The sequence below is a fragment of the Chaetomium globosum genome, genomic scaffold, assembly GCF_000143365.1.
Source record: "Chaetomium globosum CBS 148.51 scaffold_4 genomic scaffold, whole genome shotgun sequence".
In the NCBI taxonomy this organism is placed as follows: Eukaryota; Fungi; Ascomycota; class Sordariomycetes; order Sordariales; family Chaetomiaceae; genus Chaetomium; species Chaetomium globosum.
Genome location: NT_165979.1, coordinates 4,331,535 through 4,354,863, shown reverse-complemented (window position 1 = coordinate 4,354,863; position 23,329 = coordinate 4,331,535). Strand labels below are relative to the sequence as shown.

Genomic DNA, 23,329 nt, shown 5'->3' with positions numbered 1-23,329 from the left:
AACCGGGGCACTCCTGGTTAGTGGGCTGGTTACCGGGTAATGGGGTGATATGGAGTGGACACAGAGAACCGCGAACACCAACATCACGAGCCATCAGGAAACCGAACGGGAAGCCGAACGAGCAGCCAAGCGCATGATACTACGGTCAGCGGAGGGGGGGCAACAATGCGCGAGTGGGCCATGATTGTCGGGAAACGACATATATAGCCCGTCATCATCACCCCTCGGTTTCTGTTTGTTTCTCATCACCATCCTCAGCAGCATCCAGCATCCAGCACTCGGAACCCGAGCATCCTCACTCCACCGCAGCCATGGTCTCCTTCAAGTCCCTCCTCGTTGGCGCTCTCGGTGCCGTCGGCGCCCTCGCCTTCCCCCTGAACACGACTGAGCTCACCGAGGCTCATGCTCGTGGCGAGAATGTGACGGCGCTGCTCATGGCCCGCGGCGGCACCCCGAGCCAGACCGGTTACCACGGCGGCTACTACTTCTCGTTCTGGACCGACAACGGCGGCACCGTCAACTACTGGAACGGCGACAACGGTAACTACGGTGTCAACTGGCAAAACTGCGGCAACTTTGTCGGTGGCAAGGGCTGGTACGTAACATAAAAGCCCACTCCTTCACCGCTGAGTGGATAGTGAGGGAACGTTGTGAGGAAACCCGACGAAACTAACCCACATACAGGAACCCGGGTGCGTCGCGGACGATCAACTACAGCGGGCAGTTCAACCCATCCGGCAACGGGTACCTGGCGGTGTACGGGTGGACGACGAACCCGCTGATCGAGTACTACATTGTGGAGTCGTTCGGCACGTACGACCCGTCGTCGCAGGCGCAGAACCTGGGCACGACCTACATCGACGGCAGCAACTACAAGATCGCCAAGACGACGCGCTACAACCAGCCCTCCATCCTCGGCACCTCCACCTTCGACCAGTTCTGGTCCGTCCGCCAGAACAAGCGCTCCAGCGGCAGCGTCAACGTCGGCGCCCACTTCTCCCGCTGGGCCCAGAGCGGCCTCCGGCTCGGCCAGCACAACTACCAGATCGTCGCCACCGAGGGCTACCAGAGCTCCGGCTCCTCCTCCATCACTGTCTGGTAGGCGGAGTAAAGTGGTGAGGAGGAGGAATCAGCCCCGGGAGGTCCTGCGAACCGTCTTCCCTAAGCGAGGGGGTTGAACAGGGGGTGTCGGGGGGTTTTGGACCGGTGGGCCTGGCGGAGCTTGCGATCGGGCCTTTCCGATCGTGCGAGGTTTCTCCGTTTCTTGTTTCTTCTTTGAGCTCCGGACCTCTCTCTGTACATAGTTATGCGCGATTCATTCTAGGTCTGTGTGGTGCGCCAGCGTTGAGCACCATAGGCCCGTATATACAGCCGTTTCTGTCATCCACAATCATGCTCGTGCTAGTCGTGTTTTCGTCTCGCCTCCTTATTGATACGAGTTGGATGACTCCCCTTCGGCCTGGAGCTTTCGGAGATCCTCCGTTGAAGTGGATGCCCTCCCCGGCTCCATCATGGCGTTTCAATTTAAACGCATAACAACGATGTAGAAGTTGGTGGGCCTCGAACCCTGCCCGCGCGGTATCTCAATTCCCACACACCCGTACTGATTTAAACCGCAAATAACCGTTTTGTGCACTATGCATGTGTGGAAGCAGCCGTCTCTTCAAGGAACGAGTGATTGCCCCGTGGCAAAATCTATGGTGACCAGCTCAAATAATCCCTTCAATGATCGATGCTAGATGATTTACCCTGTATCATTTCCCTTGACCAAGGTCGAGGACTGTATTGCCAGCTAGACTGTGGGAAACGGCATACACAGGAGATTTGGATGCGAATGTTTTGTTGATTGGCTGACTATGGTAACTTGTGAGCCTAAGCCGCGGCGCGGATGCAATGACAACATCAAAACTGTGTATCAAAGCCAACCCCGGTCGCTGCCCAAGTTCCCAAGATATGATACACTGCAGCGATTTCGACGCGCGTGTTGAACATCGTCGGATGAGTTGCAACTGAGACGTTCTGTATCAATGGGCCCCCTTCTCGTCCTTGCTATGGTTCGCGGGTGGCCCGCCAGTCTTGCTGTGAAGTTTGTTGTCTTTTTCTCTTTGTTTCCTCCCCCATTTTTAGGCTTCGGTGTTTAAAGTCCTCACTCCGCTGGTTGTGTATTACGGGTGAGTCGGGGTGGTCTAATGACGGTGTTAATCAATTTCCCAGGTCTCTGAATCATGGACGGCGTTGCTTGCCTTGTCGAGGCTTCAGAGACACTGAGTACACATGGAAGGATTGGTTTCCTGGCGTGGTGACATAGGGCGGGCAAGCCGGGAGTTGTTTGTAATTCGCCAACAGCCAGCAGCCTGATTCTTACATATCGAGTTGTTGCCACGGATATTGGCGTGCGAGTGCTTGGTGCGCACTTGGCTCGGAGATCAGGTGCCGATAAAGAAGTCGGCATCGTGGATGTTAAATATGGAGTTGAATCCACGTGTTCGGTTCTGTCAACATTTAGCAGATGGCGCAAGAGGCTAATCTCAGGGTGTCCGCGCTCACCGCATCTTCAGGTCCCCAAGCGGCGCCCCATCCCGAGCCTTTCTTATCATGAGCCGCCTCGCCACCTTTCACAGCAAAAGACGGATCTCGACCAGCCGCGTCCCGCAGAAGCAGCAGGCAGCGGTTTAATTCCTCTCCGACAACAGTCAACACGGACCGCTCTACCTCGGCGTCAGAAGCACCACGCTGAAGCGCCTGTGCCTGACAAAGCAGCGCAGAGAACAGAATGTATCCCTTGACGTTCGTCTCTCCACATCGTACCCGCCGTTCAGTCCAACCGATCGAATACTTCACCGCCTCTAATAGCTCTAACCGCGGCGCGGCACCACTACCGATGCCCATTCCCACGGAGTTGCCTACATCCGTCTCACTGCCGGGTTGCACTGGGCGATCTGGTGGGTGGTCGATGTTCATACTTTGCCGAAAGGAGCGGTCTTCTTGGACTTGCCATAGGAGTTCGAGACAGATAGTCAACACAGCTAGTGTCGGAACCGCCCGGAAGGCGCCGTATCCGCAGGTAGCAAGTCGGGTAAAGTCGTCAGACTGGCTTGCCGTTCCAGAGTCCCCAGCAGGAGAACCAGTCGCAATAGCGCGGTAGAGTTTGAGTGATGTCTCGACACACATCTTGCGGGCGAAGTAGTAGGTCGGGTTATTGTGAGCGGACCATAACCAAGGGTGATTCAAAGCCAGGAAGAAGCGGTGTACCATATGCTCTGCTAGGCGCAGCTGGAATAATGAGAGACGTTTGGGAAGGATTCCGGCGGGGTCGTAGAATGGCTGGAAGGTGGCCGAGAGCGCCCGACAAGCGTTTGTCAACTCGGTGTTCCATTTTAAAGTTTCCTCGAAAGTCGCAGGTGAGCTGAAATGATTGACATATTGCGCGATGGCTAGCCGTACGGGGAATGATCGAAGAAAGGGCGATCTGGACGGTGGTCTCGGTGAATGCGTTGGGAGGCCGAGGTATCGACGGAAATTTGGCGTGTTCAGCGAGTTGGTCGTCATCATAGTTGGGAGGGTGGGCGGGTGTCAAAATCAGACAAGTTTAGGAGAGGTGGGGCGCCGGAATCCAAGCTGGATTGCAGCACGATTTCGAGGACGGATGCCCAAAGCCGTCTCCTCATTTCTGCGCTAAAAACGGACTGGTGAGGTAGGTTATCTGGGTCACGGTGGAGGCCGAGAAACATGGCCGTCCGCAACAATGAACCGGCACTTATCCAGACCATGTCACCTTCGATGCCGCATGTTTCCCTCGCCATGTGAAGCAAGCACATAACTTGCAGACCGGGGAAGCTGACCAAAGACTTCTCAGTGGGCGAGACGAGCCAGACCTGGGCTTCGCGTACCCATTGGATAGCCGAGCGGCGGAGCGCCACTGCATCGTCTTGGAAGCAGGCTCCAATGGCCATGCACAGCTGGAGTTGCACCACAAACGCCGGGTCAGCGTTGGTTGGGCTGTCCCAGTATTCCTGACAACCCTGCCAGAAGGTGGGCCGATGAATAATCCGATAGACGCTCTCGAAGGTCCTAAAGTAGGCGTTTACTAGCTGAAGCGCGGCGTCCTTGGGAGGGATGGATTTTCCGAGCTGAGGGGGGGTTGACGACCAAGCCTTTGTCGACTGAATGGTGCTACCTAGTTCTCGGCATCTTTGAAGAGAAAAATACGCCTCGGAGCTTTTATCGGATTCAATGCGCGCGGCGATGTTGACAGCGAGGGGAAACTGTCGGACAGTCAGCCCGACAGCTCATGGCATCAAACGCAGGGGTGGCACATGCTCAAGCCAGTGACGAATGGCAACGCTGACGGAGATGGGAATAGGATGTTTCGCGATGGAGACGACGGTCGAATCGCCGAGGCACGGAGGAGCTTGAAAAGGGTGACCTACGAGCTTTTCCCCATTCATCATGGAGTTCACTTTGGACGGCCGGGACGAGGGCCCAAGATCCGGGGATAACGTTTGGTGGGCCGAGCGGGCCGAAGGTGAGCCGTAATCTGGGCGTTTCAGTGCATCGGCGAGTTGCTGTTCCAGTTGCCGGACCCGCTCCGCAAGGGCCGTCGTGTTGCCGAGTGGGCCCGAGGTTCCGGCGCCGGGTTCGGCATGGTGCATTTGCGGCAGTGAGCGCGGACTCGCGGCTGGACGGGGCTCCGGGGTCTTGCCGTGCGGTGGCACAGCACCAGTGCCGGGACCTGCACATGGGGGATTTGAGGTTGGGGGCGGCACCGGCAATGCCATGTCCCGGAAGGTGAAAGCCGAATTCGCGCCCGCGCGCTCGTCGGCTGACGTCGGGGACAGCTCGGGATGGTGATGGCCGGCGGCCGGGGCCGGGGATAATCGCCATAGCCGCGGTTTTGGGCGACGAGCTTCCTCGTAGGTGCAATTGACGATCTTAGACTTCATGCAGCTGGCGCATGGCTCGTTCCGATCGCATCGGATTTTGCGCGTCCTGCACTGGATGCACGACAGCGCAGGCCGGTTACGCCGCCGGGGCTCGCCGTGTTTAAGGGTTCCCGGACTCCCAGCAGAAGCGGGCGTGGTTGGCGCCGGAACCGGTGCGGGTTGCGCAGCGTCCGTGACCATATCCACGTCCATATCCGCACACCCGGCTTCGTCGAGACTCGATGTCCCGGTGGGGCCCCGGAAGGGCAGGCAAGGTCGAGCGCGATGGCGAGGGTTGAAGGAACAGAATCTTGAATTCGTCGGTTGGGGGAGGAACAGACCGGAGAAGACGGAAGAACGCGGTGCAATGGGAGAACCCACAAGGTCAAAGCCCGAAGCAAGGTTTCCCGCGGCGCTCTGCGTTCTTTCCGTAAGGTATGTGTATGTGTATGTATGTACAAGAAAAAGAAGAAAAGAACCTGGGTAGGAAGGTGCACGATTCCAGGGCGATCGCGTCAGTGCTCCTCGGTCCTGAGTTCCCCTTTGGCCGTCCCGGCGGGAGCAGCAGCAACAGCAGCAGACAGGCACGGGAGGGACAAGCTGCAGCAACCCACTTTCCACGCTTCCAATTCCGCGGCTTTTCGTCCCAAGTGCGTGCTGGTGTGCTGCACCTGCCCACGAGGTTATTGGCTTCAGATCGGCATCTCGTGCGGAATGCGGGGGCTGGGAAAGCTAATCACCGACACTTGCCGTTTTTGGGCTAACGTCGGGCACAAAATTCCGGGTATTGGTTGAGTGTTTCGCGGGGAACGTTGCAGGTGGAAGTCACAAGCGTCCGGCGATTTTACCCAGAACCGAAGTAGTTTCGAAACATAAGAGGGCGGACAGGCACTGACGGGGTTACTTTCAGCGCAGACCCAGGCCGTCGGGTGTTCTTGGAGCGTGTCAGCTGTCAGCGGGAGCAAAATCAATCCGCAGAACAGGGGCTGGCGCCGCTGACTTGCATGTGTTGCTTTTTTTGATCGGACAACGAGCTGCGGCACCATCTCTGTCCAAGCTCCCGTCTCGGAAGCACCCGCCTTCGCACCTCGAGCCCCCAAATTCCCAACGGCGACGGCGCCCGGATTCGGTGCCAAGGCTGATTAGCGTCAGTGGGTCCATTATCTCCGCGGCCGGCCGGCTGGGAGACGCGGGATCAGGGGTTCCGAGGCAGGGTCCTTACTTTTGGGTCTGCGGGCGGGTGAGGTGTGTGTGGGCAGCTCACTGCAGTTTCTTTGATCTCTGTCTGATCTCTGTTCGCACCAGGTAATTCCGAGGGATGTGTGCCCCCAACTAACTACCGTGTCTGTTTTGCTGTATACTCGAAGTTACGGCTGAACGGGGATGTTGCTTTCCATCTCGATGCAACTTGCCAACTAATTTGCAGTGTTTGCCCGAGTCAGTCTCCAGGGGTGCATACTTGGCCCTTATCTTCCTTCTGTACGGCAGATGCATGTACAGGTCATGGATATGCAGATGGGACAGCAGCAGTCCGATGCGATGCTACGGCGTCGTCGAGAAAGTGATGATTTGACACAGTACCAAACGGACTTTGGGGTGGGCACCCTATCCATCGCGGACTGTGTAACCTGTATCGGGTTCGGGGGAAAGCCCGGACTTGGGTCTTGCTGCGATCCTCGAAACGACGCAATCTGTGCAACGATGGAACCCATGGATCGATTGATCGATGGATTGATTGCTTGAGTTGAAAAAGACCCACACAGGGAGCTCGACCAAAAAAAAAAAAAGATGACTGCTTGTCCGCTGTGCCCGCTAATTGTTGCCAAATCGGATACTTGACAGGGTTATCTTGCCCTTACCCATGCTCCCATGATTCGACGAAGATGTGCTGGAACGGAACATGATGAACATATCCTATCACAGTAACTCCCTCGCCAACGTCACTCTTTGGTCGGCTCGTATCCCCAACTCGTCCAGACTACCACACTGCAGCCTGCCGGGATTTTCGGAGATAAAAAGACAGATTTCCCACCGCCACGGTGTTCCACAACCACTCCCCCACCCAAGTCCGGGCCGCTCCAGGGCATCCGGTTCGTTCCTGCGGGAGTCTCGGGCTGACCTTTGCAGGGTGCTTTGGGAAAGTCCCGATCTCCCCCGATAGTTGAGTGCGTTCTGAGAGCAGACTCGAAGTACATACGCTACCCAACGTAGTACCCTCGTTCGCCCTGTTTACTGTGTCGGGACAGCCACATATAGATTGCTTGGTGCGTTATTGCGCCGAAACCGCCTCCCCGCCGAAACACCCCGGGCAGCACAGGAGGGCAAGGTGATTCGCTCGTCCGACTGTGCGGTTCTTCTGGCTTGCTTGCGCGAGGGGCTTGTGACAATTAGTTGGCACAAGCAACAACTCGAGACGCTTGCTTAGTAAAAAAAACAACAACCTCCTCATATTTCACCATATTGGTTGGTACCGCACCCGGTCAAGTATTAGGTTTCTCCGAGGAAGCGTGGTCGTCTGCGGTTATTATCTGGCACAGACATGCATACATGGGGGACCAACCATGTGACCTGAAACTCCATGCTCAATTAAACAACCCCGAACGCGCGAATAATCTGAGGTCAATGTACAAATAACAAGACAAACGGATCCTGTATTCCCAGCGCCGAGACGTAGAAGCGCGCTGGGGTGACCACGCCATCCAGGCTGTGTTATTTGCAAGCTCTGATGGGCTGTCATGCCAAAATGACGACCAACAGATGGCGCGCCCAAAACAACCTTGCGTGAAGATTCCCGAGTAGCCCTCCCACCGTCCGCACCGGATTTCCGTATCCTTCTATAACGCCCCGCCGCGGGGTCGATTCCAGGTTACTTGATATCATCCGCCACAGCGTCCCATCCTTGCCCTAGTCAAACACTCTCTCGTTGAGACGACACTCTAAAGAAGGAGTTCGAGGGGGTTCTCAATGGCCTTCTTGAGCTCGCGTACCCACTCAGCACCGACGGCGCCGTCGATGACCTTGTGGTCGAAGCTGGCAGTGACGACGATCTGGTCGTCCCACTCAACGCCGGTAGTGCCATCCTCGTTCTCGGCGGGGACGGCGACCTTCTTGGTGGTGCCGATGGCTAGGATAGCCGCCTGCGGGGGGTTGATGACGGCGGTGAAGCGCTCAACAGCCGGGTTCATGCCCATGTTGGAGATGCTGATGGTGCCGCCCTGGTACTCCTCGGGCTTGAGCTTGTTGTCGCGGGCCTTCTTGGCAAGCTCCTTGACAGCTGATGAGATACCCTCGAGGCCCTTGCCCTCAACACCCTTCACGATGGGGGTGATGAGGCCGTTGGGGGTCGACACGGCAACCGAAACGTCAACCGTGTTGAACTGACGGATCACGCCGTCGCGCCACGAGCTGTTGACGGCCGGGACCTTCTTGCAAGCCACCGCCATAGCCTTGATCAAGAAGTCGTTGACCGAGAGCTTGTACTTGCCCTCCGAAGTGCTGTTCAGCGCCTGGCGAAGCTTCAGGAGCTTCGAGACTGAGAGGGTTGAGGTGACGAAGTAGTGCGGGTTCTCAGAGACTGACTCCTTGAGGCGTGCGGCGATGGTCTTGCGCATACCACTGATCGGGATGTCCTCGTACAGGGCACCGGCGACAGCACCGGCACCCGCAGCAGGGGCAGATGACGCCTTCTTAACATCCTCCTCAGTGATCTTGCCACCGGCACCAGTCCCCTTCAGACCCTTCAGCAACACGCCCTTCTCGATCGCCAACCTCTTGGCCGCGGTAGAAATGTTGGGCTCCCGGTCGAGGGCGGTCTGTAGTTGGCCACCAAATCCGGTTTCCTCAGCCTCGGGGGCAGGGGTCGGCGCCGGGGCGGGGGCAGATTCGGACTTGGGTTCCTCTTTCTTGGCAGGCGCCGGAGCAGCCTCACCACCGGCATCCTTGAGCGTGAAGTTCTCAAAGGCGCTGACGTCGGTTCCTTCCTCGACCAGAACGGCGATCGGCTGAGAGAGAGGCGCCAAGTTAGCTACCTGGTGTGCTCCGTCATGATGTTGTGGGGAAATCCGCGCAACTTACATTGCCAACAGCGACGTCCTTCTCACCACTGTCCTTCAGCACCTTGGCGAGGACACCCTCTTCTTGAAACTCAAAATCCATCTGGGCCTTGTCGGTTTCGATCTCAACAAGAACCTCACCCGGCGAGATGCTGTCGCCCGGCTTCTTCTGCCATGCACCAATATTGCCCGCCGTCATTGTCGGCGATAGGGCCGGCATCTTGACAACGGTGTGCGGCGGGAATGAGGCGTACCATCTTGTTAAGCTGGGGACTGCAACACGGGCAAGCCGAGCGTGTTGGAGGACTTGCCTCCGAATTGCAGGGACGAGCATTTTGGGTGTGGAAGAGAAATGTGGAAAAGCGTTGAGCGCAGGGAAAAGAAGCGAGAAAGGTTCTCAAACACGGCCACGGATGTGCCGGATTGTGCCCAGAAAATGCCCTCGTAACGGCGTATCGCCAATTGAGAAGAAGGGGGCAGAGAGTATGGAGAGGGTGAAGAAGAAAAGGCGGAAGCCGGAAACCGGAGGGCGATGATGGTCGTGATGCGGGTTGGGGACCAGTTTTTTTTGACGGGCTCAACTCGTTGGGAAGCTTCGCTAGCTTCCGTTCACCAAAATCTGGACGAGCCGGGATGGGACGGGACCTCCACACCAATCAGCATTGACAGCGCGAGAATGCGACGATGCACTGGCCAAGCGCGAGCCACATCAGAAATCGGAAAGTGCACGCAACGAAGAGGAATGTTTCGAGTCCAGATCACTTTTACAACTAACAGAAGGGACAAGGACTAAAGATAGTTCAAAGGAGAACATGTATGATGCATTGCCCTCTGTCTTTGTAGACTCAACGAGTTGAAAAAGCCCGATTTCCCTGACATTGCCTTTTTTTGATAAGCACAACCATGGTGGGTCACTTCCCAGCCACAGGCACAAGCAGATCGACGAGACATTTTGCTGGCCTGTTTTGGGCCAGGTCTCGTTTTGGGCAGTGGGGTGCGGCTGGGAACCCGCCATGCGACGGAAGCCCATTTTACGGACCAGGAAGCTGGCCGACGCGGGACCGTGCTGACCAGCTGGCGGAGCCGCGTCAGTTAGGAGACAGGGTCCCACAGTGAGCGACTGCGAAGGTTTGCTGTCATCTTCACGAACTCCTTTCTGGGTTCCGCGAAACATTGAGAGACTCGGATTGCGCGCAGCATTTTCCAAGAGACGACATTCGCTTTCCTCACCCGCCGGATTTCTAAATTTTCCGCATCTCATCGATTGTTGGGTATGCGCATCTCTCTTTCGGCAGCTTAATTCCCATTTCCGGTTCTACTGCACAGACCCCTCGAAGATACCCCAATCGCGAATTTGGGTCGACGAGCCTCTAACTAACAAGGAGGACAAAGAAAGGCACAGGGCAACCGACCGTGCTCTACCGACATAATACTCAACACCTTCTCTCGAAGTCTTCGACAACCCCCCATGCGCTGACCGGTCCCCGAATGGCCTTCTGCCCCCAGAAGAACGCCGGCGCGCCATGAGCTCCCTCAAATTTGTGGTGTCCTCGTTGGACATCATCGCTGCACATGCCGGCCGTAACAAGCAGCTAGCCGAGCTGGCCGAGAAGGCCCTCGCTGCTATCAAAGAGAACGACCAACAACTCCCCGATGCCGAAGTCGTCTTTGCGCCCCTCCAACTGGCCACGAAGTCCGGCACTATCCCGCTTGCCACAACCGCTCTCGATTGCATCGGGAAGCTGATCTCATACTCGTATTTCTCTTCGCCTTCGTCGTCCGCAGATCAGGATGGCGCCGAGAGGGCACCGCTCATCGAGCGGGCCATCGACACCATCTGCGACTGTTTCCAAGGCGAGGCGACGCTGGTCGAGGTCCAGCTCCAGATCGTCAAATCACTGCTCGCCGCGGTGCTCAATGACAAGATAATTGTACACGGTGCCGGGTTGCTGAAGGCGGTGCGCCAGGTTTACAACATCTTTCTCCTGTCGCGGAGCACGGCAAACCAGCAAGTGGCTCAGGGGACACTCACGCAGATGGTGGGCACGGTATTCGAGAGGGTCAAGACCAGGCTACACATGAAAGAGGCACGCGCAAACCTTAACAAACTCAAGGCCAGCCGGAGCAACTTGGCTGTCGACCGCATAGACGATCAGGATGATGGGGATGACCAGGACTCGCAGGCCGACAAAGCGGACAGCGAGGGTCCTTCGGAGACGGTCTCGGACACTCCCCCCTCAAATACAGTCGACGAAACCGCAGGAAAGCTCACACTGAAGGATTTGGAACACCGAAAGAGCTTCGAGCCCCACGAACTTCGTCAGGGTATCAAGTACTATCACTTGCTCGAGTATCACCCCGCCACTGTAGTCGAGATCGGTGGATAGGGTTTTCCGATGTGTGCTGTGACATAATCATGCCTGATGTTGAAGTACATGAGGTCGTCGTTCAAGGTTGGTCAGAATCACTTTTGCGCGAAGCTCCCATGCTGACCTGGAGTCGTAGAACGAGATCGAGGTCTTTCTGAACGAGATCTATCTGGCTCTCCTTGCGCGAAGAAACGCCCCATCGTCGCAGAAACTCACCTTTGTAGGGATACTCAAGAGATTATGCGAGGATCCGCGAGCGCTAGTGGAGATGTACCTCAACTACGACTGTGACCGCAACGTGGACAACATCTTTCAGAGAATAGTGGAGGATCTTTCGAGGTTTGCGACGGCTTCGGTACCGATCAACCCTATCCAGGAGCAGCAGTATGAGGACCACCACTCGAAATCAGGGCCCGGCGGCGAGTGGCAAATCAAGAGTGTATTACCGCCGGCACTGTCAGTCGCCTTGATCGCTACGCACCATGAAACAGACGGCGAGATTCCCAAGGAATATGTCATGAAGCGTGCGGCCCTCGACTCCCTCGTCGAGACCTTGAGGTCTTTGGTTCATTGGTCACAGCCCGGGAGGCCCGAGGCCAACGGGGCGGTTGTTGACGTGCAGAGGCGCGCTTCGAGCGACGATCTCAGGGACTCGATCGACCCGTCGGCTAGCGAAACAGCATCTCGCATGGAAACACCAATCGCACCGTCAACTCCGGTCATTGACGACGACCCGGACCAGTTGGAGAAGGAGAAGGCGAGGAAGACGGCCATGACGAACGCGATTAAGGTCTTCAACTTCAAACCAAAACATGGCATCAAACTCCTTCTCAAGGAAGGATTTATCAGCAGTGACAGCTCTGAAGATATTGCTCGGTTCCTGCTGCGGGATGACCGACTAGACAAGGCTCAGATCGGCGAATACCTTGGTGAAGGGGATCAAAAGAACGTCGACATCATGCACGCTTTCGTCGACATGATGGACTTTACCAAGAAGCGGTTTGTTGATGCTCTCCGCGAGTTTCTCCAGGCCTTCCGCCTCCCTGGCGAGGCGCAAAAGATCGATCGTTTTATGCTCAAGTTTGCCCACCGCTACGTGACGGGTAACCCGAATGCATTTGCCAATGCTGATACTCCGTACGTGTTGGCATATTCCGTCATCCTGCTCAACACGGATCTCCACAGCAGCAAGGTGGTGAAGCGCATGACCAAAGACGACTTCATCAAGAACAACCGTGGCATCAATGACAACGCCGATCTTCCGGATGAATATCTCATTGGCATCTACGAGGATATCCAGAGGAATGAAATCGTCCTGAAAAGCGAACGAGAGGCCGCCGCGGCTTCTGGCATGCTCCAAGCCCAAACAACCGGACTTGCTGCTGGGCTCGGGCAGGCCTTCTCGAACGTCGGCCGCGATTTGCAGCGGGAGGCATATGTCCAACAGTCGGAGGAAATCTCGTTACGGTCAGAACAGCTGTTCCGTGACTTGTACCGCAGCCAGCGCAAGAGTGCCGAGAAAGCAGGTGTCAAGTTCATCTCGGCTACCTCGTTCAAGCACGTCGGTCCGATGTTTGACGCCACTTGGATGTCCTTCTTCTCAGCCCTTTCCAGTCTGATCCAAAAGACTCACAACCTTGACGTGAACAAGCTGTGTCTGGAAGGCATGAAGCTGGCCACCAAGATCGCCTGCCTGTTTGAGCTTGCCACCCCAAGAGAAGCCTTCATTTCCGTCTTCAAGAACACGGCCAATCTCAACAACCCCCGCGAAATGCAGGCGAAGAATGTCGAAGCCCTCAAAGTGCTGCTTGAGCTTGCGCAAACAGAAGGCAACCACCTCAAAGAGTCATGGAAGGATGTGCTCATGTGCATCAGCCAGCTCGATCGACTGCAGTTGATATCGGGAGGCGTGGACGAGAGCGCCGTGCCCGACGTTTCAAGGGCCCGTTTCGTGCCACCACCACAGCGGACAGAGACCACTGATCCCCGGAAGTCTACATCCTCGGCGAGGAAAAACCGACCACGAGCCCACACAGGGCCACAAGGCGTCTCGCTTGAGATTGCTCTTGAGAGCAGGTCCGACGACGTGATCAAGAGCGTTGACAGAATCTTTACAAACACCGCCAACCTGTCAAGGGACGCCATCATCCACTTTGCTCGTGCCTTGACAGAAGTAAGTTGGGACGAGATCAGGGTCTCCGGGTCGAACGACTCGCCGCGCACGTACAGTCTCCAGAAGATTGTCGAGATCAGTTACTACAACATGACGCGTGTCAGGTTCGAATGGAGCCACATCTGGGACGTCCTCGGGGAACACTTCAACAAGGTTGGTTGTCATGCCAACACCGCCATCGTGTTCTTTGCGCTTGATTCCCTCCGTCAGCTGTCGATGCGTTTCATGGAAATCGAAGAGCTAGCTGGATTCAAGTTCCAGAAGGACTTCCTCAAGCCTTTTGAACATGTCATGTCGAACTCGAGCAACGTGACGGTCAAGGACATGATCCTTCGCTGTCTCATCCAAATGATCCAGGCCCGGGGCGAGAACATCCGTTCCGGCTGGAGGACCATGTTCGGCGTCTTTACTGTGGCGGCGAGGGAACAATACGAGAGCATCGTCAACCTTGCGTACGAAAACGTCACGCAGGTCTACAAGACCAGGTTCGGTGTCGTCATCTCTCAGGGCGCGTTCACCGATCTCATCGTCTGCCTCACGGAGTTTTCCAAGAACATGAGATTTCAGAAGAAGAGCTTGCAGGCTATGGAGATGTTGAAGTCGATCATCCCGACCATGCTCAAGACGCCCGAGTGCCCGCTATCGCAGAAGTCGGCCGGGGGTGCTGGTCACTCTGAGCCAAACCCCAAGTCGCCCGCCCAACAGACTCGCACGTCGGTTGAGGAAGGATTCTGGTTTCCGGTGCTCTTCGCATTCCACGACGTACTGATGACCGGGGAGGATCTTGAGGTGCGGTCGAACGCCCTCAACTACTTCTTCGAAACCTTGTTGCGATACGGCGGTGACTTCCCTTCGGAATTTTGGGATATTCTCTGGAGACAGCAGCTCTACCCCATCTTCATGGTTCTTCGATCGCGACCTGAGATGACCAATGCACTGAACCACGAGGAGCTGTCTGTATGGCTCTCCACGACCATGATCCAGGCGCTCCGCAACATGATAACCCTCTTTACCCACTATTTCGAGGCTCTCGAGTACATGTTGGACAGATTCCTCGAGCTGCTCGCGCTCTGCATCTGCCAAGAAAACGACACTATTGCTCGGATAGGGAGTAACTGTCTGCAGCAGCTCATCCTCCAGAACGTGACCAAGTTTACCCCTGAACACTGGGCCAAGATTGTCGGTGCCTTTTGCGAACTGTTTGAGCGGACGACGGCGTACCAGCTCTTTTCAGCGACGACCATCAACTCGACTGCGTCACTTTCGCCGCCGCCGAGTGGACTTGAGCTTGGTGTCGCGCTCAGCCCGACCTCGGAGACTGGACCGGTCGATGAGAAGTCGCTCAAGATCAACGGCGCCGAAACGAACGGGCACTCACCCCCACTCGAGTCAACCGAAGTCGACCCAGACAGCATCACAGGCCCTGCGACAGCTAACCCGGCCGCCATGTCCGCGACGCCGCAACCCCAGACGCCGTCCCAGCAACTCGAAGAGTTCAAGCCAACCACTTCACTCCAACAACAGCCCGTCGTGGTCACCGCCGCCCGGCGCCGCTTCTTCAACCGTATCATTTCGCGCTGCGTGCTGCAGCTCCTCATGATCGAGACAGTCAACGAGCTCTTCAGCAACGACGCCGTGTACGCGCAGATCCCATCGCCCGAACTCCTCCGGCTGATGGCGCTGCTCAAAAAATCCTTCCTCTTCGCCAAGCGCTTCAACGCCGACAAGGACCTGCGCATGCGCCTCTGGCGCGAGGGGTTTATGAAGCAGCCGCCCAACCTGCTCAAGCAGGAGTCGGGCAGCGCCGCCACCTACGTCTCCATCCTCTTTCGCATGTTTGGCGACACCGCCCCCGAGCGCCAGGGCTCCAAGGCCGACGTCGAGAGCGCGCTGGTCCCGCTGTGCCAGGACATTATTCGCGGGTATATCGGGCTGGACGAGGAGAGCCAGCACAGGAATATTGTTGCCTGGCGGCCGGTGGTGGTGGATGTCCTTGAGGGCTACGCGGCGTTCCCTCGCGAGGCGTTTGTTGCGCATATCAAGAGCTTCTATCCGTTGGTGGTGGAGCTGCTCGGGAAGGATCTTGGGCAGGAACTCCGGGCGGCGTTGTTGCTGGTGCTGAGGCGGGTTGGGGAGGTCGGGCTGGGGATTGAGGGCATGGTTGGGGGCGCCACGGCGGTGAGTGGGAATGGCGCGGACGGGAGGAGGAATAGCGTCTTGTCGGTTCCGTCGGTTCGCCCATCGCCGAGCATGGATAGCTTGAGTGATGATCCGTCGAGGCAGTTTATGGGTAGGGCATGATGCCTGCGGCGGATGTAGTGTAGTGAGAGGAGAGGTGGGGTTAGTGAGGGTGAAGGGAGCTGCGCTGTGATATATAGACTTGGACTGCTTAGACATCAGACATCATGGCCATCAGCGGGCTATGTATTGTATATTTTTTTCCTTCGGGTGCTGTTCTGTTCCCAGCAGGTCACTTTTGAGCGGTCGGCTCGAGTCATGGAAGCAGTCGTGTAGAATAAGAATACGTCAAAATTGCGCTTTCTCGTCCACCATAATCCCTCCCGCCATACGCCGCTTTAAGTTACTGAGGCCATCATGACAAGAAACATGGAGGTAGAGCCATCAAATAGAAAGAGGGTATGCCTCTCACTGGATATCACTTAACATCACACCGCTATCGAACCCAGGGAATAACGCGTACATCTGTGCACTCCTAACAACGTATGCACTACGTCAGCACCCCCTCCCTCACCGCACCACCACCCGCACCTCCTCCCCCGGCAACACTTCCCCCACCCAGCGCCTCAAATCCTCCGCCTCCTCCTCCGCCGTCCGATCCGGCAGCTCCAGCAGCGCCTTCCGCAGATCCTCGTCCTCGGCAACCGCCTCCCCCACCACCGCCCGCAGCGTCTCCAGCTTCAAGTCCGACGGCTCCGTCACGCGCAGCAGCGCCACCAGTGTCACGAAGAAATCCACCAGCACCATGTGCAGCAGCACGTCCCACCGCGGCACCAGCCGCAGCGCCGCGTACTGCAGCAGGCCCTCGCCGGGCCGCGGGGCGCGCAGCGGTGGTGGGAATCGTGTCGACCCATTCGCCGCCGTCTCCCCCTCCCCGTTCGCGTCCGGACCGCCGTTGGCGTGGCCGTTGGGGGGGGGACGCGGGCGACGGCGGCAGGATGTCGGAACGGCTGACGGTGGGGAAGTCGATGGAGGCTAGGCGTGGTAAGAGACGTAGCACGCGGTCCTGGGCGAGGGAGACTTGGGCCGGGTTGGCGAGCATGTCGGGGTGGTGGCCGGAGATGAGGTCGAGGAGGAGGGTGTACATGGGCCGGTTGCGGAAGAGCAGGTCCCAGAGGGCGCCGTGTCCGGGCTCGCGGCGGATGCTGAGCATGGTGTCGGGGTCGATGGGCCGGGTGGGTGGTGGTGGCGGGGCTTGTGCCGAGTCGATGTCCAGGAGGTCGCCGAGGACTTTGGTGCCACGATGGCCGACTTCGACTTGCGGGGAGACGAGCCAGCAGCGGATGAAGGCGGCGACGAGGTCGGGGTGGGTGCATAGGAAGCTGATGTGTCGCGGTGCGGCGGCGGCTTTGCGGAGGATGGCGATGCCGAGCAGGTTGGCGGCGGGTGCGGGTGACTCCAGGGCAGTGATGAGCTCCTGGGTCTGGGCTAAGGAGAATACATCCTCAAATGGGACAGGTTGCAGGAGCTTGATGGTGAGGTTGACGATGGCTGTGGGGTCCTCGGTGTATTGTTTGAGGACGGTTGTGAGACGGGGAAGAAAGCGAGGAATCAAGGGTAAGATGTTGCTTTCTGTGGCTTGTATTAGCTTGATGGGGGAGAGTATGAAGCCAAAATGAACACAGTCCTACCGGTAAGTTGAAGTTCGATATCGTCAAATAGCTTTGGGTTGAGTGTTAAGCTAGGGTCTTGGATGAGGTCGTCAAGGTGCTTGTCAAACTCATCCAGCCCGGTAATTGGTGTTGTTTCCATGACTGCTTCTGGGGTCTAACGTTGGTCTGGTGGTGTGGTTGTGATTCGAGAGCCAGAAGAGGGAAAAGAGAAAAAAAGGCTGGAATATGGTGCCTCCCGGTGGCTTTAAATCTCAAGACGGAACAAGGCAGCAAAGCAGTCGTCAGATGCTAGAGAGCCTGGAGCAACGGGAGCTAGGAAACATGCAAGCTGCAAGTCGATGCGGGGCAACCATGGTGGGGGTTCCCCACAGCCCTTTCAGGGACCCCGAGTGGGTCGTCTGCTGCAAGGCTGATGCCCCGCTAAATTTTTGGAGGCATCATCTTTCCATCTCCAGGCTCGAGTGACGCTTCTTCGCCTACAACCCACTCGCCCCAAACACATCTCCAATCGACCAGCATAGCCTCCGAGTCCAATAGTCACAGTAATTCGCCGATTCTAAAGGCAATTCATCTAGCAAAACGTTCACAATGTCTGGGAGAGGCGGCCGAGGAGGGCGCGGGCGCGGGCGTGGCGGACCGCCAACAAATGGGAGGAGAGCCGTTGCGCAGAACAGCGTCCCATGGGCGATGGACGGCGATATCGTATTAGACGGAAAGCCCTCAGAACAGTTCCCCGTACGCCAATGCAACCCTTCCTCTTCCTCATCTCCGCTTCCTCACTGACCCATTACTACTTCCAGCCCTACAACGTCCCCAAAGCGCCCCTCCTCACCAAAAAAGAAGAAAAACAAATCTCCTACTTCCTCCTCTTCCGCGAACAATGCCAAGACAGCCCCCTCTACACGCAAGCGCGCAGCCGACTGTCGACCGGCCCCAACAACAGCACCGGACGCACCTATGGCCAGGAGCAGGTCAATAAGCGGTACGGGCAGGTGACCAAGGCGACGGTTGACCCCTTCACGGCCGTGCCCGTGTACTCCAACAAGTTCAAGAAGGTGCCGCGCACCCTGCCCGACCTCGCGTCGCGCCCCTTCGCCCTCGAGTTCTTCCCCGCCGAGCTGCACCCCACCCTCGAAGGTGACGACGAGCCTTCCGCGGCCAAGCGCCGCCGTGTCGGGCCCAAGACGTTGGGGCTATCGAATATTACCTCGTACAAGACCGCCGAGGAGATGTTCCGCCCTGATGCGCCGTTGTTGAATGGGGATGGGAATTTGAATAAGGCGTTGGAGTTGCTGAGTGCGGTGGAGAAGCGGAATGAGGACGGCGAGGAGGCGTTCCTGTCTGGGGAGGACGACGATGACTGGGTGAAGGGCAATGGGGAGGATGGGGAGGATGCGGTGGCGGATGAGGATGATGTGTACGAGGACGAGTCTGGGGACGACTACAATGCGGAGGCGTACTTTGACGGGAATCAGGATGATGAGGACTACGATGAAGGCGGGGATGAAGGAGGTGATTTCTACTAATCTCACGGCAAAGGAGGCGGTAGCTCGAGGCTGTTGTGGCTACTACCGCCCATATTTCAGTTTCGGCGTATGATATATCGGGATAGATGCGTGGGGAAAAACCTTGGACATAGCGCGTGATACTTTCAAGGAGTTAGCCTAGCACAGATAGCGTGCAATCAATACAACCTGCAATGGCTGAATATGCCACATTATCTAATCCCGCGCCCACTCGCTACAGTACTTTACAAGCATCCGGCCGCGTTTCCTCCCTTTCTGTCAAGATCCCTCGCTCAGCTGCCATGGCCCATAAAATCCTTCAGCTGCAACTCTGTAACACCCTCCTTGACGCCGCCCACCACGCCGGCAACCTTCAAGATGCTCTCCTCAAAGTCGCGCAGCACAGCCGCCAGCTCAACAACCCTCTGATCCACGCCGCCGGGTGTGGTGCTCTTGGACTGGGCAGCCACCCTCTGCATCTGCTCTAGCATATTCCCCTGCACGCCATGCAAGTGCACCTCGATCTCGCCGAGGTTCCGCTCAAACTTCTTCATCATATCGTCCATCTCGCCTGCGGTCGCCGAGAAGAAGCTGATCAAATCGGTATTGCTCTGGGCATCAGCGGCACCCCCCTGGCCGCCGGCCCCCGCACCACCGACCTGCTGTCCGCGGTTCGCCCACAGGCCGGCCTGGTGGTACTGGGTGGGCAGCTTGAGGTTGTCGATGGCCTTGAAGGACAGGCGGGCGTGGCCGGCGTCGGTCTTGACCAGCTCGCGCAGCTGGTCGATGGCGCGGATGTCGCTGGAGAGGGCGTTGTGGGCGCCCTCGGACTTGCGCGTCACGAAGCCGACGTCGGTCGGGATCGCGGCCAGCTGCTCGCCGTGCGACGGCAGGAACGCGTCCACCGCGTCCTTGTCCTTGATGCACCGCTGGATCGCCTCGTCGATCTGCGCGATCTCTTTTTGCAGCGTCTCCTGCAGGTCGTTGAAGCGCGTCGTTGATTTGATGTTGCTCAGGTCGATGCGCACGCCGGGTACGGTTTGTTGTTGGGCGGTCGATTGGCCCAGGCTGAGACCGCCTGCTTGGGATTGCTGCGGTTGGGATTGCGTTTGGCCGCTGGAGAAACAGTTAGCTTTGCGCTCTGCCGTGTCATCTATGGGGCGCCTACAATAACCCGCCGCCCGTGGTCGTCGCTGCTGGCTTGTTCCCAAACATGCCGCCTGTGTTCGCCGTCGAACTTCCGAATAGTCCACCGGCTGCCTGGGGCTGTTGCTGCTGTTGCTGCGTGGCTGCGCCGCCGAACAATCCGCCCGCCTGCTGCTGTGGTTGCTGTGTTTGGGTCGTGCCGCCAAAGAGTCCCCCTGCCTGAGCTGGCTGTGAAGTCGTTGCCCCCCCCAAAGAGCCCCCCCGTCGACTGCTGAGGTTGTTGTGTTGTTGTTGACCCAAACAAACCTCCTGCTTGCTGTGGTTGGGTGGTGGCCGCGGTTTGCCCGAATAATCCGCCGGCTTGAGGTTGTGAAGCGGGAGTCTGGGTGGCTGTCGAACCGAAGAGGGATCCAGCCGGCTGCGAAGGGGCTGCTTGGGCGGGCTGGGAAGTCGCCGTGCCGAAGAGTCCACCTCCCGCTGGGGGCTGTTGGGCGGTGTTACTTCCACTGTGCGAGGGCGTCAGTTAGCCTTGCTTTGTCTGCTTTGTCTGCGTGTCTCAGTCGGGAATTCCTGATTTTTCGTGTAAACTCACAAGAGATTGGCCGAGCCCGTGTTGATGCTGAGCCCGCCGGGGCCGCTAGCCGACCGTGCGAGAGACATGTTCACGGCGCGGTGATGCAAGGGATGAGGGGATGGTATGAAGAGCAAACAGCTGGAATACAGCTGTGGAGTGTTTGGCGTCGTCGCTTTCACTTTCTTGGGCCTTGGTTGCCGTGTTTTGTATGGCTGCTGCCGCCCCACCGCGTCGCCTGCAGCAAGCTTCGCGATTGAAAGTGCAGGGGTAGCATTTGACCGCCTGCCGGAAATGCTCTGGTGGGTGGGCCCCAGGAAAGCCAAGACAATTCCGCGGCTGCCCAGCTGCAGCTTCAACTCAATCTCCAAGTTCAACGAGCGCAGCCTCCACATCGACAATTCCTAGAACACAGCATATCTTTTAAAAAAATATAATCGTCAAAGACACTGACAACAAGATGGATATCGACGACGAAGACGATTTCTACGCCCCGGAGGAGCCCCAAGCGGCTGCGCAGCCAGCTGCAACGGAAGCACCAGCAACAAAGAAAGATGCGAGCGAAGAACTCGAATCGGGCGAGGAAGAGGATGAGGGTGGCGCGATGGATGAAGACGAGGATTCAGTGAGCGCCTATAATGTGGCAAGGATCTGGCGTATTCACTGACCACCAATTCAGGATATCGACATCATCACAGAGCGGAAAGACTCGAACCCAGCCCCTGCACCGTGAGCTTGGGTCCTCCAACCACCGCAAATGGACATGCAGCTAATCATCCTCCAGGCAATCCCGATACAGCGAGATCAAAAATATCCCCCAACGAACCGCGGCCTCAGATACAATCACACCAGCAGTACCATCAACCTCAAGCGCCGCGAAATCCTCTGCCGCCTCCCCCCAGCAACCCAGCGGCCCCGGCGCAGCAGCAGCATCATCCAACATCCCAGCCTCCACATCCAAAATTGACGTCCACGCGATCCCGGTGCACAAGCCCACAGGCAAGCCGCTTACGCAAGTCGACATTGACAAGGACCTGCCAGCGGAGCAGGACAAGCCGTGGCGAAAGCCCGGCACCGACCTGTCGGACTACTTCAACTACGGCTTCGACGAGTTCACGTGGGCGCTGTACGCGCAGAAGCAGGAGGCCCTGCGCAGCGAGTACAACGCCGACGCCATCGCCCTGAATAACAAGAAAATGATGGAGGAGATGACCAACATGATGATGATGGGCGGGATGGGCATGCAGGGGGCTGGCGGTGCGGGTGGGCCTGCTGGTGGACAGGGTGGTGTTGTGCCTGGTGCGGGGGGCGCTGCGGGCATTCCTGGGATGGAGGGCATGACGCCGGAGATGCAGCAGGCGCTGATGCAGCAGATGATGGCCGGCGGGATGGATCCCAGCCAGGTGGATATGGGGGCTCTGGCCATGTATGGGGGAGGTGGTGGTGCCGGCGGGCCGGGACAGGGTGGGCAGGGTCAAGGCTTTGGGGGTGACTTTGGGGGGCAGGGCCAAGGGTACGGGTATGGGCAGCAGATGGGCGGTGGCGGCGGGGGTGGTGGGAGGGGAGGCAGAGGAAGGGGTAGAAGGTGGTAAGCAACAGGTAGCATTTTTTAGGTGTGTTGATACCAAAAGAGGGACCTGCCCACGGGCAACAAGACATCGGTCGGATGGTTCACCTGTGTTTCGTTCAATATCTGTCCCATTGCCTCTCCTATGCCCATCCGAATAAGCCAACAACTAACGGTTCTACATAGATTGCTCTATGGTTAACAAAAGAAAAGTAAATGCGACGATAAAAACTGGGGTATGTACATTTAGTCTCCAACAAGCCGGACAACCGTTTTCACAACGCCCCGCAAACCAAAACAACTCAACAACATTTACGATGCACTCACAGCGCTACCCACCACAGTCCCCTCCACACCGCCTCCTCCCTCAACAACCTTCACAACCCCCACAACCTCTCCATCCACACCCTTACCCCCTTCCTCCCCACCCCACTCACTCCCCCCACCATCCCCCGTAATACTCAACCTCGCCAACGCCTCCAAAGCAAAGGTATTCCGCGCCTTCTCCGCCGCCGAAAGCGGCGTATCCCCAAAACAGTCCTGCGCATCCAGCCTCGCCCCCTTCTCAATGAGCGCCCTAATCGTCCGCATCCTCGCCCTCCCCCTCGCCTCATCATCATCCTCGTCTCCCGGCCTCACGCCCCCAGCGCCCCCGGGCCCCACCGGCGGCCCGCCCCCCGCCCCGGCCTTCTTCGCCGACCGCATGCAGCACATGTGCAGCGGCGTCAGACACCCGCCCGCGGCGACGGCCACGAACCCGCGCATGGCGTCCGCGCCGAGGGAGAGGAGTCGGTCGGCGGCGTCGAAGTCCCCCAGGCGGCAGGCTTCGCCGAGCGGGGTAATGGTGGTGTAGGGGATGTACATCTTGACTTCGCAGTGGATGTCGGCGCCGAGGGCGAGGAGGGTCGGGATGGTGGTGGCCCAGCGGCGGTGGGCGTAGGCGTGGTAGAAGGGCGTCAGGGTGTAGGTGTCTTGGGTGCTTGATGTCGGGGACGGTGGCGGTGGTGAGGAGGTGCGTGGAAAGGCCGGAGAGGCCCATGGCGGCGGCGTGGTGCAGGGCGGTGGCGCCCAACCCAAGGTCGGTGATAGTGGTGGCGGCGGCGCAAGACTTCAATTACGCTAGAAACTACAGCTCACATCAGTGAATGGAGGGTAACTCCCACGCCACCCACC

At 57.8% G+C, this 23,329-nt stretch overlaps 9 protein-coding genes across 9 annotated transcripts in view; 4 read left to right on the top strand and 5 right to left on the bottom strand.

Moving 5' to 3' along the window:
• Positions 1 to 311: 311 nt before the first annotated feature.
• On the top strand, positions 312 to 1,102 carry CHGG_05134 (uncharacterized protein; the record flags this gene model as incomplete). The annotated part of the gene is made up of 2 exons (XM_001224347.1): positions 312 to 595; positions 685 to 1,102. 2 exons carry the CDS (start codon positions 312 to 314, stop codon positions 1,100 to 1,102), a joined length of 702 nt encoding a protein of 233 aa, XP_001224348.1.
• A 1,400-nt stretch (positions 1,103 to 2,502) lies between these two features.
• CHGG_05133 (uncharacterized protein) lies at positions 2,503 to 6,824 on the bottom strand (the record flags this gene model as incomplete). Its single annotated transcript, XM_001224346.1, has 5 exons — positions 2,503 to 3,171; positions 3,891 to 4,265; positions 4,431 to 5,339; positions 5,819 to 6,060; positions 6,782 to 6,824. The coding sequence occupies 5 exons, from the start codon at positions 6,822 to 6,824 to the stop codon at positions 2,503 to 2,505; spliced, it is 2,238 nt and encodes a 745-aa protein (XP_001224347.1).
• A 1,034-nt stretch (positions 6,825 to 7,858) lies between these two features.
• Positions 7,859 to 9,308, bottom strand: CHGG_05132 (uncharacterized protein; the record flags this gene model as incomplete). Its single annotated transcript, XM_001224345.1, has 2 exons — positions 7,859 to 8,923; positions 8,997 to 9,308. The coding sequence occupies 2 exons, from the start codon at positions 9,306 to 9,308 to the stop codon at positions 7,859 to 7,861; spliced, it is 1,377 nt and encodes a 458-aa protein (XP_001224346.1).
• Positions 9,309 to 9,877: 569 nt separating this feature from the next.
• Positions 9,878 to 15,817, top strand: CHGG_05131 (uncharacterized protein; the record flags this gene model as incomplete). The annotated part of the gene is made up of 3 exons (XM_001224344.1): positions 9,878 to 10,061; positions 10,427 to 11,340; positions 11,480 to 15,817. 3 exons carry the CDS (start codon positions 9,878 to 9,880, stop codon positions 15,815 to 15,817), a joined length of 5,436 nt encoding a protein of 1,811 aa, XP_001224345.1.
• A 427-nt stretch (positions 15,818 to 16,244) lies between these two features.
• CHGG_05130 (uncharacterized protein) lies at positions 16,245 to 17,506 on the bottom strand (the record flags this gene model as incomplete). The annotated part of the gene is made up of 2 exons (XM_001224343.1): positions 16,245 to 17,326; positions 17,386 to 17,506. The coding sequence occupies 2 exons, from the start codon at positions 17,504 to 17,506 to the stop codon at positions 16,245 to 16,247; spliced, it is 1,203 nt and encodes a 400-aa protein (XP_001224344.1).
• Positions 17,507 to 17,955: 449 nt separating this feature from the next.
• On the top strand, positions 17,956 to 18,893 carry CHGG_05129 (uncharacterized protein; the record flags this gene model as incomplete). The annotated part of the gene is made up of 2 exons (XM_001224342.1): positions 17,956 to 18,102; positions 18,168 to 18,893. The coding sequence occupies 2 exons, from the start codon at positions 17,956 to 17,958 to the stop codon at positions 18,891 to 18,893; spliced, it is 873 nt and encodes a 290-aa protein (XP_001224343.1).
• Positions 18,894 to 19,165: 272 nt separating this feature from the next.
• CHGG_05128 (uncharacterized protein) lies at positions 19,166 to 20,678 on the bottom strand (the record flags this gene model as incomplete). The annotated part of the gene is made up of 3 exons (XM_001224341.1): positions 19,166 to 19,988; positions 20,041 to 20,502; positions 20,611 to 20,678. The coding sequence occupies 3 exons, from the start codon at positions 20,676 to 20,678 to the stop codon at positions 19,166 to 19,168; spliced, it is 1,353 nt and encodes a 450-aa protein (XP_001224342.1).
• Positions 20,679 to 21,049: 371 nt separating this feature from the next.
• CHGG_05127 (uncharacterized protein) lies at positions 21,050 to 22,181 on the top strand (the record flags this gene model as incomplete). Its single annotated transcript, XM_001224340.1, has 3 exons — positions 21,050 to 21,214; positions 21,269 to 21,318; positions 21,374 to 22,181. 3 exons carry the CDS (start codon positions 21,050 to 21,052, stop codon positions 22,179 to 22,181), a joined length of 1,023 nt encoding a protein of 340 aa, XP_001224341.1.
• A 287-nt stretch (positions 22,182 to 22,468) lies between these two features.
• Positions 22,469 to 23,329, bottom strand: part of CHGG_05126 (uncharacterized protein) — a gene marked incomplete at both ends in the record, with an annotated part of 3,337 nt that continues 2,476 nt past the window's right edge. Inside the window, one exon of the mRNA XM_001224339.1 lies at positions 22,469 to 23,264. Coding sequence (XP_001224340.1) covers positions 22,469 to 23,264 — 796 coding nt within the window. The remainder of the gene's footprint in view (positions 23,265 to 23,329) is intronic.